Here is a 15,282-nt window from a genome sequence, read left to right on the forward strand (position 1 = left end):
CGGCACGATGACGGCAACGACGACGCACTAATGTGCGTTCAACGCACAAATGCGCGTGCCACATATGAGCCATTGTGCGACTCGTGGCAATGCTGTACTAATACGCGAAAGACGCGAAAGCCGTCCGCGACACGATGACGGCACCGACGCGCTACTTCACTGCGCGGATGTCGTCGTGTGAATGATAACATAAGAAAGGAATTTGATGTTGATGGAGCGTCTCACCCCACTATAGTTCTTATTCAAGTGTCGCTGTATGAGTAATAACAAAATCATGATACGTAAACAATAGCGCGCCAATGTTTACGCCGCCAAGGCTGAATACCATGTTATCGAAAAGTCGTTGCCGAAATATTTTATGTACTATTATATTATATATATACGCGGAATATTAAAGTGTATAAAATATATTTTGAATTATGATTAATTATATTTATTAAACGATTGATGTATCGCGAAGTCTTGTGTTAATTACTCGATTTTGCGAATCGATTGTTTAGTTGCTCGATCTTAATCCGAATCATATTTAGATGCTGTTAAAAGTCAAACTATAAAGCGTCGAAAATATATTTTATTTCAAATTTTATTTTTGAAGGAATAATTATTTCGTATCGTGGTAATGTATATAAAAGATATATAAGTAGATATTAATCTTATCAAATTATCTTCTGATACTTGTCGCGATCGCGTTTAGGAAACGAATTTGATGGAGTGACTTGCTCCACTACAGTTCTATTCAAGTGTCTCCGTATGAATAAAATAACAAAGTCGTAACAATAGCGCGCTAATGTTTACGCTGCCAAAGCCAAATACCATATTATTGAAAAGTCGTTGCCGAAATATTTTATGTATTATCGTATTATACGTATAAGCGGAATATTAAAGTGTATAAAGTATATTTTAGATTATGATTAATTATTTATTAAACGGTTGATGTACGTTTAATTCTTATCGCTTTCTAAAAAAAAACCTCGTGAAACCTCAAACTCGAATATATCGAAACGTAGAAGCCTTTTTTCCGTGATGCTGATTGACTGTCTCGTTTGCGCGCTGCGATTTGCTTCACTCGTGTTATTTGCGATTGTCAAATCATAAAAGTTATGGAAAGAAAAGTTAAAAAAATTGGAAAATGTCCGCAAATAAAAGCGCGCGCCTGTGTTGTTCTAGTAAAATATAAAATTAATAGCGTGTTAAATATAGGAGAAAAACACACTAGAGATCTTTATATTAATGCAAATACTCGATCACGAACGGAATTCACAGCGACTCCAGGTAATTTTATAGCAATTTACGTTACGATTAAGATTGTTATAAGATTAAAAAATTGGATTAGAACAAAGATATGGAATTACTTTTCACGAATAATTATTTATAAGGATCTGAGATTTTTTTCTGCATTGGATAAAGTCGTACAAAGTTTGGCGGAAACGATTTCTTGCGCGTTGTGTGAACGACTTAACTAATTAAAGCTTTACGTGAGGTGACCGTGAAGAGACGGCTATTCTCGCGCGTGGCTGACTCGTACCGTTAGAACCGCGAACGCATCGAGAATACGAAACGGTATGGAGCCTATTTACCATAATCAATGACTATGCGTTTTAGCATCGGCGATTATACGAGTCACATTGTTATCGCGAGATCCTTGGGCTTGCTTAACAATATAGATTCCTGTTGCGCGATAAATTGTCTTGGTATTTCTTTACGCGATGCGTACGTAGATAAATAGTAGATAGGAGCTACTTGGCGAAACGGCCAGTAAGAATACACCCGTTAGATTCCAAGTGTTCATAACGCGTATCATTGCCAATTGAAAATAAATTAACCCACGAAAAAGATATGAATTATTTATTGCTAGCGTAATTACACATATATAAAACTCCGCGTTATATAAACTTAATTTACTCAAGATTATTGCGTACATGGCGAATTAATTTATTTTTGTATTACTTGCGCATTCAGATGCTTCAGATAATTAAGAAATAAATTTCTCTCATTTATAAGACACTCAATATAATCGGAATCGATCGTCGGAGCGCTCGAATGTGCAGCACGAGAGATACGAGTACGAGATCGACAAACGTTCCCTTCAATGACAGATAACCCTCGCACTTACCCTCGGCGAGCCGGGCAATTGAACGCTATCTTCACGAGAGAAGAGGGAGAAAGAGAGAGAGAGAGAGAGAGAGACCTGAATGCCCAGCGGCATGAATGCACGGCCTCGATCCTCCACGTCGATCCCGGGTCCCCACCTTCGGCGAGGAAGGAGACCGGTCTGCCGTTGCGTGCGCGACTCGCATTACGCCGCTGAATATTTCATTCATAAGCGGGCTGGAGCAATTACCGTATTCCACGAACATGCGGAGCGCGCGAGGGACGCTCGCGATCGCGCTTACGTATCACGCGTTGCACCCCGCGGTCGTTGCACAGCCGCTATTACGGGAGACGCGGCGATCCGGTGTGGTGAATGAAACGCCACTCTCCCTTTTCCTTCCTTCTCTTTTGTTTTCTTCACCTCCTTCCGTTTTGCCTGCCCCTTCGCGTTCTTTTCCCTCCCCTCCTCCTCTTCTTATTCTCATCGCTCATCGTTTCTCGGCGGATCTCGATTGGACTTTTTGCATGCCGACAGAAAGATGACGGCTCGTCTTCCTGCCGATCGCGTCTTGCGCGAGACGAATTTGTGGGATTTCGCGCAACGCTGTCCGCAGCTGTCGCGAGAGGACGATTTCTCGTCCCGACGCGATTCTAGTCTCAGTCGAAGGTCGCGATGATACCACTTAGGAGAATCATCGGGTGAATCATATAATGAACCGAGGAATACAATAGTAGCCTTAACGATCCGCAATCGGAATTTAAATGCCGCGAATTCCAATAATAATCCTACATTATGACCGTGACGGAGACACGAGTATGTACGTCATTGATGGAAAAAATTAAAGTTTTAATTTTTAATTTTCAATTTTTTATTTTTGCCATACAATTGAGGTATTTCTATCATTTACATCTGATTAATACATATAGTATTAGAAGATAAAGTCTCTCACCCAAAATTCTATCCCGCGCTATTAGAATGATATGATCGGAGAAGGAAATTTCATTTGATATATTTCAAAGTATACTGTTAATAACACGTTATCACAATTTCTGCTTGCAGAATTTCCGGGAGCATCGTATAGACGGTGCCGCGCTGCCGTTACTCTCGGAGAACCACCTGACGGGCACGATGGGCATGAAGCTCGGTCCAGCCTTGAAGCTGCGCATAATGCTGGCCCGGAAGATTGGCGCCTGCACGGTTTGTTTGCACTGTGCCCACTGCCATCAAACACCGCTACCGACGCTCAGCGCGGCGGGCGCGGCCGCGGCGGTGACGCAACAGCAACAGCAACCGCAGCAACAGCAGCAACAGACGCCGGGCCGGCGACCTAGCAGCACCGGAAACTGACAAACAATGGCGGAGACTCCCCCACTGGGGTCCGAGACAGTGGCGGTCGTCGCGACACCATCGTCACCGTCTCCGGATCTTAATCGCGCCCTCAGGATAGAACGGCGCGTACCCCGTCCGGTACGCAAGCCGGAAGTCGTCTTCAAGAAGCCTATCAAACAGTGACATTAAGGGAGACGATTTCATATATTAGGGAGAGTGGAGACTCCGCCTGTTGTCAGTAATCAAGAACTCGGAAGGACTTTTAGGTAGGAGAATTCAGACTGTGAAGTTCAGCCGAGACTAGACGTAGGAAAAAGAGAAGAAGAGAGAGAGAGAGGGGGGAGGAGAGAGACTTTGATTGACATTAACGCATAAAGCGTATGGAGCTCAAGAATAGAGATTTTTGAGCGTTTTGTCGAGAGAGAGAGAGAGAATTACGTGCAATAACAATAAATACGTTTCGATGCGATAACTTTTTAACTACCGTAGGAGATACGTATTTGCTCAAATCGTTGTTTCTTTTATATATTTTAATGAAGTTTTTTATATATATATATGGATGAATTATTATGATAAATATACTAAATTATATATTTTTGCTAACGCTTTATGTGCAAAAATAAAATCCACGTACGAACACACATACAAGACCTGAAGGACTGTAGACTAGCAAAATTGAAAACTGCGACGACAAATTATATAGGACTTGAACGACGCAGGTCGATGAGAGCATGTTATTTAATGGCGTGCAGTGCAAAATTAAACGCGCGTGATAAAAGAGTGAGACGAATTCAACTCTTAACATTTTTTTAACATTTTAATTGAATGAATGACATTTAGATAGTTAAACAGAAATATATTTTCGAAAACTGTATAAATACGAAAAACGAAACTATTGAGTATTTACAATTGCAAAAAGAGAAGTTTAACTGAATCATGATCGTATATATATACCGTTACAAGAATAAATTATTGTGTATAATACTAGTGTTGCAAAAAAACAACGATTTCTGAAATTGAACGTGTTTGTTAATAAAAATAGAATATATTTCGAAGGACCTACGCGAAACGATTCAGAGTTCATGATTTTATTTTTACTCGCGCTTTTAAGACTGTATTAAATTGAAGAGAAATCGTAGGCAGTGGATAAAATGTATATAAACAGTAAATATTTATTCTTTTCATGTTTTTGAGAAACAGAAATCATGAAAGTAAATTCACGAATAAAATTACAACGGCAAAGTTTTTGGTAGAGCAATGTGTGTTGTGTATGGGAAAATTTACAAAATGATATATCTTATGATATATCTTATAATTATATATCTTATGAAATACTTGTTGTGATCTATATCATGGATTCAGTACTTAAATAATACATTTCGTAATGTAAGAAATAGAGAATTAGCATTATATGCCGAACAAGTAATTCACTTTTATATTAGCTCTGCTAATAGGTTGTCTTCCACTGTGACAATCACTGCGTGACAAAAAATATATTGGAAATATATTTATTTAAATATTTTTATTCAAATATTTTATATCAATTTTTTCCGCCTTAAGGGAGAGAGTGCAGTTGTTAAATTATATGGCAAAACTTGTCTTATTTCTTTCTCTCCATACTGGCAACACTTAACATATCCGAATAATTTTTAAAATCGGAGACGAACACTTCCATACTTTCCCTTGTTAGCAATAAAAAATTTTTCAAAATTTTTTTTGTTATGATTAAAATAAAACCTATTTTTTTAATGATTTTGTTTTTCTATAAAATAATAATTTCGTTAAGCCGAACATATTTTTCTTATCTCTGGAGAGAATGAAAAAGTGATAACAATTGGACCAGTAGTTTTCGAGAAAGAGAAATATAAAAATTGCAAAATGTAATTTTTTTTCACGTTATTTATTTAGAAGAGCGTTTTACAAATTATGACGCTATTTTTATATATTCAAGATTTTTTAAGTATTTAAACATATCTAAAAATTATTTTATGTAGTTCAAAATGTTTAGGAAATTATCTATTTTTTTCTAAATAAAATAAATTTTGATATTTTAATTATTTTTAAATGCACTCCCTTTTCCTTAAGTTCTAAACATAATATATAAACAAATATAAACATAAATAAATACATCACATAAATAAATTTTTAAAGTTTTATCACATTTATCTCTATATTAAACATTTTCTTTAAATATTTATCTGGAACGCACGTTTAAAACCAAACATTAAAAAGCCGAAAATTGTATTATTTTTTTACGATAAATAGATTAGATTATGTTCATTGAATTGTAATTGATAAGTTTTATTTTTTTTTTTTATCATTGTCCCACCAATAGTTGATGCTGGTTTTATTGACGGCATTTCGGAAGCGCACCATATTGTAAATCTGACGCCACCGATGCTCGCAGATCCAGCCGTTGCCACAGGTATTATCAGAATTAATAATCGGAGACAGAGTGTTTCCGGCGGAGTCGTGGGGCGGACCTTCGTTGAAATCGTTGAAATCGAAGGAGCTCATAATACGCGGGGTTCCATAAGTGTGCGCCAGCATGAAGGCGACGGCCATCTGCAATACGCGATCGCTTGCTATTGTATCCGCATAAAATTATAGCTGAGTTTCTTTATTTTGATTTAATTTCTTTGATTTTTAATTTCTCTGAAAATTACTTACCTTGTACAACCTCGATGACTTGTAGGTGAGTATGTTGGAGTTGCTCCGTTGAGTGTCATGATTGTCAATAAATATCAGGGCATCCTGCGACGGTAATAGCCCCTTAGCTTCTCTCCAGTTGACGCCATTCCGGAATTACGTCACCCCGCCAAAACTGTTGTATTCATATTTGCTGATTGCTTCACCGCCGTAATCGATCACTTCTTGAAATATATAAGGTCGCGCATTTACGTCAAAATGGTGCTCGGAATTGAGATTCTTCAGCCGAGAATAAATCACTTTTAGATCATTCGGCCAAATATGTTTAGCTGCGTCTACTCTGAAATTCAAAAATCAATGGGACTCTTTTATATTTGACAGATTCGTCACACACATCTCGTTTTGCTAATATTTTTTTTTAACTTAAGAATATTATTAGTATATTTTTGTTGTTGTTTTAAAATAATAATAAAATTATATTTAAAAGATCTATTTCTTTATGAAAATTTCATAGAATATCGCGAAGAATATTTGAAAAATATCGCAATAAAATCACATAAATTGCAAGAAAATTCTGCATACCGAAAACCGGCGACTCCAGCTTCGATGGCGTCGTTCATAAAATCGACGATCTTCTCCCTGACAAATTCTTTCGACTGATCAAGATCGAGCAGACCGGACAATTGGCAATCCCGCACGTTCGTTGCATTCTGGTAATTGTTAATTTCGCATGGTGCGTGAAAATCAACTTTTGTGTACGGTACTGCTTGATAACTGAAGTTGAATGTATTCGCTGTCGAACCGCCGGTACCCACTGCTACTTTGTGTTCGCCGGTCATATGATTGAACACCACGTCGACGTAAATTCTCACACCGGCGTTGTTACATCTACGAACCATATCTTTGAATTGCTCCGACGTACCCGATCTCGTACGCCAGATGTAAGATATAGGCTGATAGCGCTCCCACCATGGTCTGTTGTCTACAATTACGTTTTCTTGTACCGGAGAGACCTATATCAATTTATAGGAAAATTATTTATTCGATTGTATATTGCGAGGGTTGACGTATTTGTTCTCTTCTTTTTTCTCTACTTATGCAAAAAATTTATTTCTTAGAATAATACATTTTAAAAGCATAAATCTATAAAAATAATTAATAAATTTAACATTTTTTTGAATTTATAGTTTCTTTGTATGTTCAATACAATATATTTTTTTAATTCCCAGATTTTCCCAAAAAAAGAAATAATATTAATTATAAAACTTTTTGTGGACATCCCACATTGTAATCTTTCCGAAATTTTCCTGTCACTATCTACTTTTAATCTGGCTCTACTCTCTTTAGTATCGCACACCACCAAACCCTAAAGGATTCAGAAAAGTTTAGCATTCCGCCGCAATGTCTGGCCATTTTCATTCGAAGAGATGCACCATTCCATCGTGGCCGTTCACATAATGCGGTTCTTTCTGAGTAACCACCGCCGATAGTATTGTTAACGCGAACACTAGCACATACATTATGCACAATAATGTCGCGAACTATCAGTCACCGAGATATATAACCGCGCCGATCAGCTTGTCCGAAAGTAAATATTACCTTGCTATGCTACCGCATGTGATGTTTTCACCGGCAACTCCTGCGGATTACATTGTATTGCGCCATTGGCCGTGCTGATAAAACATGTTTATCGCACGAATCGATAAATGTCGCAAGCTATCTAATTAATTAAAATGGTCTACTTATATAAGCTGTTTAATTAATTACAATGCTCTAATCAATCGATAAAGTGTCAACAGTCAAGGTTGCAGCTGTAATATGTACGTAAACGTGCGTTATATGACCGTTGTTATCTCGGGACAATAGGGCAGAAAAGTGCGAACTTAACTTGAGAAATTTTATCGGAAACTTTAAAAGAAACCGGTATTTTTTGAATAAATATACAATTAAAATTATATATATAAAACTTGATTTTTTATTATGCGAATTACTAAGTTTCTTGATATTCATATTCATTTTTTTTCTTTCTCGATCTCTCTTTATTTTAAATTTATAGCGCAATATGGTTTATTACTCTTTCTTAATAAATAATAATGTTTTTTATGCGTTAGCGAATTTTTGGTGTGACAAAATATCCGTTAAGATTTTATGCATGTTCATATATTTACTTTTTTGTTACATCGACTAAGAATAGATACCGAGATGTGGTCTCGCGCGATTGTTCTTTCAAAAGGATCGGTTGTATTTTGCTGCAACAATTTTAATGTTTTTTCTTAGATATGTTAAACTGATATTAAAAACAGTAAAGTTTATGGCGTACACAAACTTTACTGTCAAACTTCAATTTGTTATATCTTCTAAACCAATGCCCCCACTTGATTTTTGAGGGAAATTAATCAAGACAACCTCCCCTACAATATACGTAACTGACGATAAAATCGATAAAGTGTGACATTTTATGCATTTTTATCTTCTTATTATTTTCATATATATATATAATTATATTATCGTGTGATTGGGAAACATTTGTGAAATGTGTGAAAATAGCTGCATAATCATTCGTGGCAATTTTATCATTACAAGGTATGTTTATTACGCATTTTTTGTGTTAAAACTACATTCCGTGCACATTTCTCTGTGCACATGCAAAAATTATGCTTAGTTGTACATTTCTTATTGACCAAACAAATTAATTACGTACTAAATTAGAAAGTTATCATATTACATCCGATTGCAGTAGGCATTGAGACAAATACGGAGGAATGTGTAACACTTAAAGTAAGATTACATCAAGTAATTTTGAAGCATATATTGGGCAATACTGTGCCCCAAAAGTTTCACCTCTGGCGTGACAAAATCATCTTAACCTGCAGAATAATAAGTTTTAATTTAATTAACTTGAGATTTTCCTGTACTAAAAACACTATAAAAACAGAGAACATGTTCCGCAAAAAAGTTATCTAAAAGAAAGCTGTCACATATTAAGCTATTCAAAATAATAAAATAATAAAATAAAAGTCTGCCTAAAATCTTAATTTGTCCAGACTTTGAAAAATTCCAACAAACCATCTCTGGATATTTTTCTGACTATCCAAAGCTAATCTCAATTATGACTTGTATAGTATTATTTGATTTCGCGCGATATTTGCACAAGCATATATTTTGATTTAGATAAAGTCAATAATATTGAAAAATGAGCTCAGTTTATCTCTAAAGAGATATTTATCTTAAATATTGTTTTTTTTTTTCTCTTGCAAATGATACGTATCTGTACTAAACTTGAAACTTATAATAGACAGGAATTGCAATATATTTGTGTGCGCAATGTGATATTTATCTCTATAAAGAAAGCAATATATTCGCATGTATTTTTATTCGATAATACATTTACATTTGTGCAGTCTACATTATTTTGTGCTAGTCACGTGTGGAATCATAAAATGTTGTTTTCCTAAGTTTATTAACCGCGACGAGCCTCACAGTTTTGCCTGTAATCGTACAAAACATTAGATAATGCACAATCGTGTGTTTGAAATATTTCGGCTTATCGCTTCTTATCGTACTGACCTGCATATGAAGAGCGAGCACGCCTTCCGACTCATTTGATAAAATTTCAATATTAGCGCGACCATCCTTTTCAACCACCACTGACTTTCCCGTGCATTTCCCGTCGACGACGTCTCCCGTTATGACATCGCAATAAGTACCGGCGGGCAATCCAGTTTGCAACTGTTCGCGAAGGTCGCCCTCGACGTTAAGAGCGATGAAACCTTTAGAGCCGCGGGAGAAGGCGATCTGATTGTTTCCATCGCTCCACCAGTTCTCCACTGGCTCATCGTTAACCAGATTGCGGAATTGGACCATGTGATAAATCTGCGGCCATCTGTGTTCGCAGACCCAACCGTTGATGCACTGACCATTGGAAATTTCAGGCGAAATGATACTGCCATCCGAATTGGCCGGTGGTCCTTGATTGGGATCATTAAAGGCGAAGGAGCTCATGACTCGAGGATGACCATAGGGATAGGCAAGCATAAAGGCTATTGCCATCTGCGATTAATAAGGAATTTGTATTATTACATTAAAGTATCTCGTTTGTACTTATAGATATCGTTATCTCGAAGCATCGAACTCTACCTTGTACGGTTTTGGGTCTTTATACGTTAAAATAGTGGATCCGCCGGAACCGTGGCCTCTCTGATTATCATGATTGTCAACCATGACTAATGCGTCACCAGAAGATAACATTTTCCAAGCTTTCGGATTATCGAACGTTTCCAGCTTCGACAATTTGTCCTGACCACGGAACATACTACCCAAAATTGCTCCGAATTGAAACTCGATGACATTTGCAAATTTGTTGTACTCGGATCTTTTAATGGCCTCGCCATCGAGATAGGTGACTTCTTGATAGATATAAGGTCGTGTACGCGGTAAAAATCCAGCTTTGGTGGACAGATTTTTGGTCTTGTTGTAGATAAACTTAAGATCTTGTGGCCACATGTGTTTAGCTGCGTCAATGCTACAAAAATATTAAAATAGGAAAAAATTCAACAAATTTTTTTAGCATGTATTAATAATAATTATAAACCATTATGGTAGTGGAATGTGTTTATCAATAAAAATCGCAGAAAAGCGCGCGTAAAAATCTATTTATGATAGTGAGAAATATTCAAATTTAATAAAATAAAAAGAAAAGTAACGCGATATTATTTTACAAATAAAAATTGCAACATTGCTTTTTGTAAATCATTATCATTATTATTATCCAAGAAGTGTGTGTAAATCATAATTAATTCGTGAGTTTTCTCAACAGGATCGTGCATAGGATCATGCAAAGTTGCATCGAGAAATGCAAGATTCTCCATGCTTTTTGCTGTTCTTATTGCAGATGTCTTATTACAGAGGCCGCTAATTCCGAATATTTTTTATTTCGCAAGCGGGGTCGGTAACTAACACGGCTTTGGTCAGAGGTTCAACATCCCAGACAGTTATTTCCATGACAAATTATGAGGAATCAACTCGTTAAATTAATTAACGCTATTCAATTAAAATTTGTATTATTTGCTTCTCGCGAACTTCGTTGAATTTAATCGCATTCGCGATCACCTCTGTATTTGCCAAAAGCGTTCTTCTTGCTGCCGTGTTAATGCAACACGGTAGCTAGACTGTACCAAAGGTCAAAGTTCATTGCAACCCGTGGAAAATGATGCGACGAAGTAACGTTATTTATTTATGTTGTAATTTATCTGCGGATAACACGCGATAGTTAGAGTAGAGAGAGTTAATTTATTTACGAGCTGCCGCGACTACGTATTAATTGGCCGAGTTATTACGCTGGTTATTCAGACGCTCGCTCGGTGGTCTCTTTTCGGTAAGAGAATTTAATCTCTTTTACACGGGATGGGACTAAGCGCGATCTTTCGACTAGGAATGAGTGGGGGTTAATAAAGAATTGCTTTGATTTTAATTAACAAAGTATGAATCTATTCATAATTTAAAATAAATGATAGATATACATGATTATTTTATACATATTATTTAAAAATAAAAATAAAATATTGTTGATTATAATTTTTCGGTGAGTGTATATGTGTATGTGTGTGTTTTAGTTCGCGGGTGTTACATTAATACGGAGGACATCAGTCAGAATGCAAGGGAAAGATTTGTTTGTTCTGTACACGCATCGTGACTTTAACGCACTTTTGTACCCGTCAAGATTTCTTAATACGCGCGATCAACGCCACATTCTTTTTCGAGATATGTGCAAGACATTCGCAATCCGCAGATGCGGGATGCGTAGTCGCAGTCCCCGTAAAGACGCCATCGCGCTCCGTTATCATTTCCGACGCGTATATCGAGAGAGAAACAGAGATGGTGCTGCAGAGTGTGTTTCGCGAGTTTACTTTTCATGTATGGGGGTGAGAGAGATGGAAGATTTTATGCCTCATCGCACATATATATATATATATTTTACCGCAAAAGAATGTGCATCCGCCGTACGTTGATATTGCGTCAGATAGGGATTTTGCATAAGCACGATTGTTATTGCAAATGGCTTAATCAATATTATGTCTTTTCTGCTTAATTAAACTTGGGCAGATTGCAAAAAGAATTTGAATAATACGCTACCACAGGATTCGTTATCATTAAAAAGCACATTATTGAAAAGCAACCGATAAAAAAAAGTCTTTTAATATTTTTCATGAATCGAATAATTTTTATATCAAAGAAATCAATCTTTCCGTCAAAGATTCTTGATAAAAAGAGGAGAGTTATACTGCAAATGTATAGAATGAAATATATGTATAGTTACCGCAAGCCAGCGATTCCAAGATCGATGATCTTATTGAAAAATCCAATTATTTTACTTCGAACATGTTTCTTGCTCTGATCGAGATCGTGAAGGCCGTTCAGTTCACAGTCTCGAACCTTGGTTGCATTGTTAAAATAATCGTTATATTGGATTTGGCATGGAGGTGTATGAAAGTCCTGTGAACTATACGGGACTCCCGGATAACTGAAGTCTTTCGGATCTGCTGATGTGCCACCGGTGCCGTACGCGGGTTGTGCGTCCGCTGACATGTGATTAACGACTACGTCAACGTATATCTGTACACCGACTTTTTTACACCTGTTTACCATGTTCTCAAATTCGGATTCGTTTCCGGATCGACTAATAATGTTATAGGACAATGGCTGATATCTCTCGTACCAGGGTCTGTCCTTTATTATGAGATTCTCATTTATGGGAGAAACCTATATTTATAGGAGAAATCTCGTTTTGTAAGAGAAATACGATACAAATTTATCTTGTTTCATATTTCTTAAAGTACATATATATATATATATATATACACAGGGTTGGGAAGTAATGCGTTACTTGTAACGTCGTTACCGTCACAGTTACTTTTTTTCGGTAACGATCGTTACTTTTTTCTGTTTGTAACGGTAACGGTAACGTCGTTACATTTTTACAGTAACGGTAACGAATTAGCCGTTACTTTTATCGTTATTTTTTGGTTCTTTATTATCTTATATCTATTCAATAGATAGATGTATTTTTTGAAAAATATTTTGTAGTCTTCTATCATAGACTGCATTCTGATAGTCACTGCCAGTGCTGAAAATCTATAGTAACGTAAATTATAGATTTTACAATACTGGCAGTAAATATTGGAATACACTCTTAATAATATCAATATTTCTCTTATCAATATTTAAAAACAATGTTTGATAAAAATTTTCGACAAAATTGAAATTTGTAAATTACAATTTAAATTTCTATAAAGATAAGTGTATTAAAAAGTAAAAATATATTACAAAAAACAAAAACATAACGAAAAAGTAACGAATCGTTACTTTCCAAGTAACGGTAACGGTAACGCGTTACTTTTTAAAATCAGTAACGAGTAACGGTAACGAGTTACTTTTTACAAAAAATAACGGTAACGGTAACGCGTTACTTTTATAGAGTAACGTTCTCAACCCTTATATACACACACACGTACGTAGTTTTTAGCGCTAGAAACAGCATTGATTCAAGTTTTTATATCCACCTCTCAAAAATACATTTATTATTTTATGTTAATGTGTGAGAAAGAGAGAGAACGATATTAACAAAAATAATTTTAATTTACAGGGTAAATTGTATAATTTGTATTATTCTTTGTTTTTTTATTCACATTTAATATCATTTACTTTCAAATTATTTGAAACAAAATACACTCTGTTAATAATAGATAATTTGAAGAAATAAATTAAGAAAAAACGTAAACAGAGATATGTAAACACATCTTGATATAAAAGGATAATATAAAAAATGTTTATTATTCTGAAGAATATTCAAGTATCTTTTTCAATAAAGAGAATATAATAATGTTGAAACATCTTATCTTATCTACTATATCTTACTATACCTCTTAAGTATTTTTCTCGAACACTTTATCTTAATACTTTCATATTATTTAGAAGAATCTTTCGATTTGTGTAAAATTAGATTTTAATATTATTAATATCTAAAATTTCATATACGATAAAAATAATTCATACATATTCATTATACATACTTGTACACCACCGTAGCCCTTTGGACCAAGGAAATCTTCGCATTCTTTGGCGATATCGTTGAATTTCCATTCGAACAAATGAGCCATAGTTGTTCTGCCATCCACATAATTCGGATCCTTCTGGGCGAGTGCTATCGCCAGAAAAGATGTAAAAATTAAAACTGAGAATGACATCGCAATGCCAAACTTGAGAATTAACTGTAATGCTCTGAATTTCCACACTCTGACTGTAATGGTTTGATAGTTTCTACACTCTGACTGACAATTTATAGAAAGCTACGTTACTGATAAAACTTTTCCGCTCGCACGTTTATTAATCATGATAGATGGAAGTGACGCGATAATATAATGTATGTCATTAGTTAATGTTAATAGAGCAAATTAATAATCGTCATTGCATATGTCATTTTTTATTTCTAAGGAAGCGACATTAATTAGTGATGGTCAAGGTGATATCGTGGCAGGTAACAATTGGTTGTTATGGTTCAATATTAAAACAAGTAGAGTTGTGCAAATTAAAAACTTGCACATTGCTTCCTCATCATTTTATCATACAAAGCTTAAGCTGCTTTAAGCATGTGGATTTTTCAATTTTTGCTTCCTTATAGAGGAAGCTTTGTGAGCGAAATAAAAATTAAAATAATTTCTTTCGATACTCACAAAATTCAGTACCAACCATCTTTTAATAATACTCTATTCATGTAAAAAAATTTAATCCAATACCTCAAATTTTCCGAAAGTTATAACGTGTACAGACATTTCTTAAAAAATACAAAATTTTATAAAATTTGAACCTTTTCATCGATTCTCACCAAATTCAATACCAACCATCCTTGAATGATACTCTATCCATGTAAAAAAAATTCAACGGGATATCTCAAATATTGCGGAAGTTAGAGGTTGTACAAAATATAGCGTACATTCCAGAAAGAGAAATATAAAAATTGGAAAATGTATTTTTTTCACGTTATTTATTTAAAAAAGGCCGTTTTAAAGATTATGACGTTATTCTTATATATTCAAGATTTTTTAAATATTTAAACATATTCAAATATTATTTTATGTATTTCAAAATGTTTAGGAAATTATCTAATTGTGTTTCTAAATAAAATAAATTTTGATATTTTAATTATTTTTAAATGC

The 15,282-nt window shown here is 35.2% G+C and overlaps 3 protein-coding genes across 6 annotated transcripts in view; 1 reads left to right on the forward strand and 2 right to left on the reverse strand.

Moving 5' to 3' along the window:
- The window catches only part of LOC115246178 (uncharacterized protein KIAA1522-like), a 312,320-nt gene extending 308,473 nt beyond the window's left edge, over nucleotides 1-3,847 (forward strand). For all 4 annotated transcript variants that reach the window (XM_029824830.1, XM_029824832.1, XM_029824834.1 and 1 more), the window contains one exon: nucleotides 3,152-3,847. In XM_029824830.1, coding sequence (XP_029680690.1) covers nucleotides 3,152-3,439 — 288 coding nt within the window. In that variant the 3' untranslated portion in view covers nucleotides 3,440-3,847. The remainder of the gene's footprint in view (nucleotides 1-3,151) is intronic.
- A 1,875-nt stretch (nucleotides 3,848-5,722) lies between these two features.
- LOC115246190 (alpha-amylase-like) lies at nucleotides 5,723-7,181 on the reverse strand. The gene is given in 3 exon segments (XM_029824849.1): nucleotides 5,723-5,986; nucleotides 6,092-6,410; nucleotides 6,653-7,181. Coding segments are annotated over 3 exon segments (900 nt in total). The 5' UTR covers nucleotides 6,970-7,181.
- A 2,244-nt stretch (nucleotides 7,182-9,425) lies between these two features.
- LOC115246180 (alpha-amylase A-like) lies at nucleotides 9,426-14,396 on the reverse strand. The gene is made up of 5 exons (XM_029824837.1): nucleotides 14,140-14,396; nucleotides 12,387-12,829; nucleotides 10,208-10,592; nucleotides 9,638-10,120; nucleotides 9,426-9,558 (listed from the first exon to the last, which is right to left on the reverse strand). Exons 1-5 carry the CDS (start codon nucleotides 14,311-14,313, stop codon nucleotides 9,547-9,549), a joined length of 1,497 nt encoding a protein of 498 aa, XP_029680697.1. The 5' UTR covers nucleotides 14,314-14,396; the 3' UTR covers nucleotides 9,426-9,546.
- Nucleotides 14,397-15,282: the final 886 nt, after the last annotated feature.

This window comes from Formica exsecta, unplaced genomic scaffold, assembly GCF_003651465.1.
Source record: "Formica exsecta isolate Colony F162 unplaced genomic scaffold, ASM365146v1 scaffold14, whole genome shotgun sequence".
NCBI classification, from domain to species: Eukaryota; Metazoa; Arthropoda; class Insecta; order Hymenoptera; family Formicidae; genus Formica; species Formica exsecta.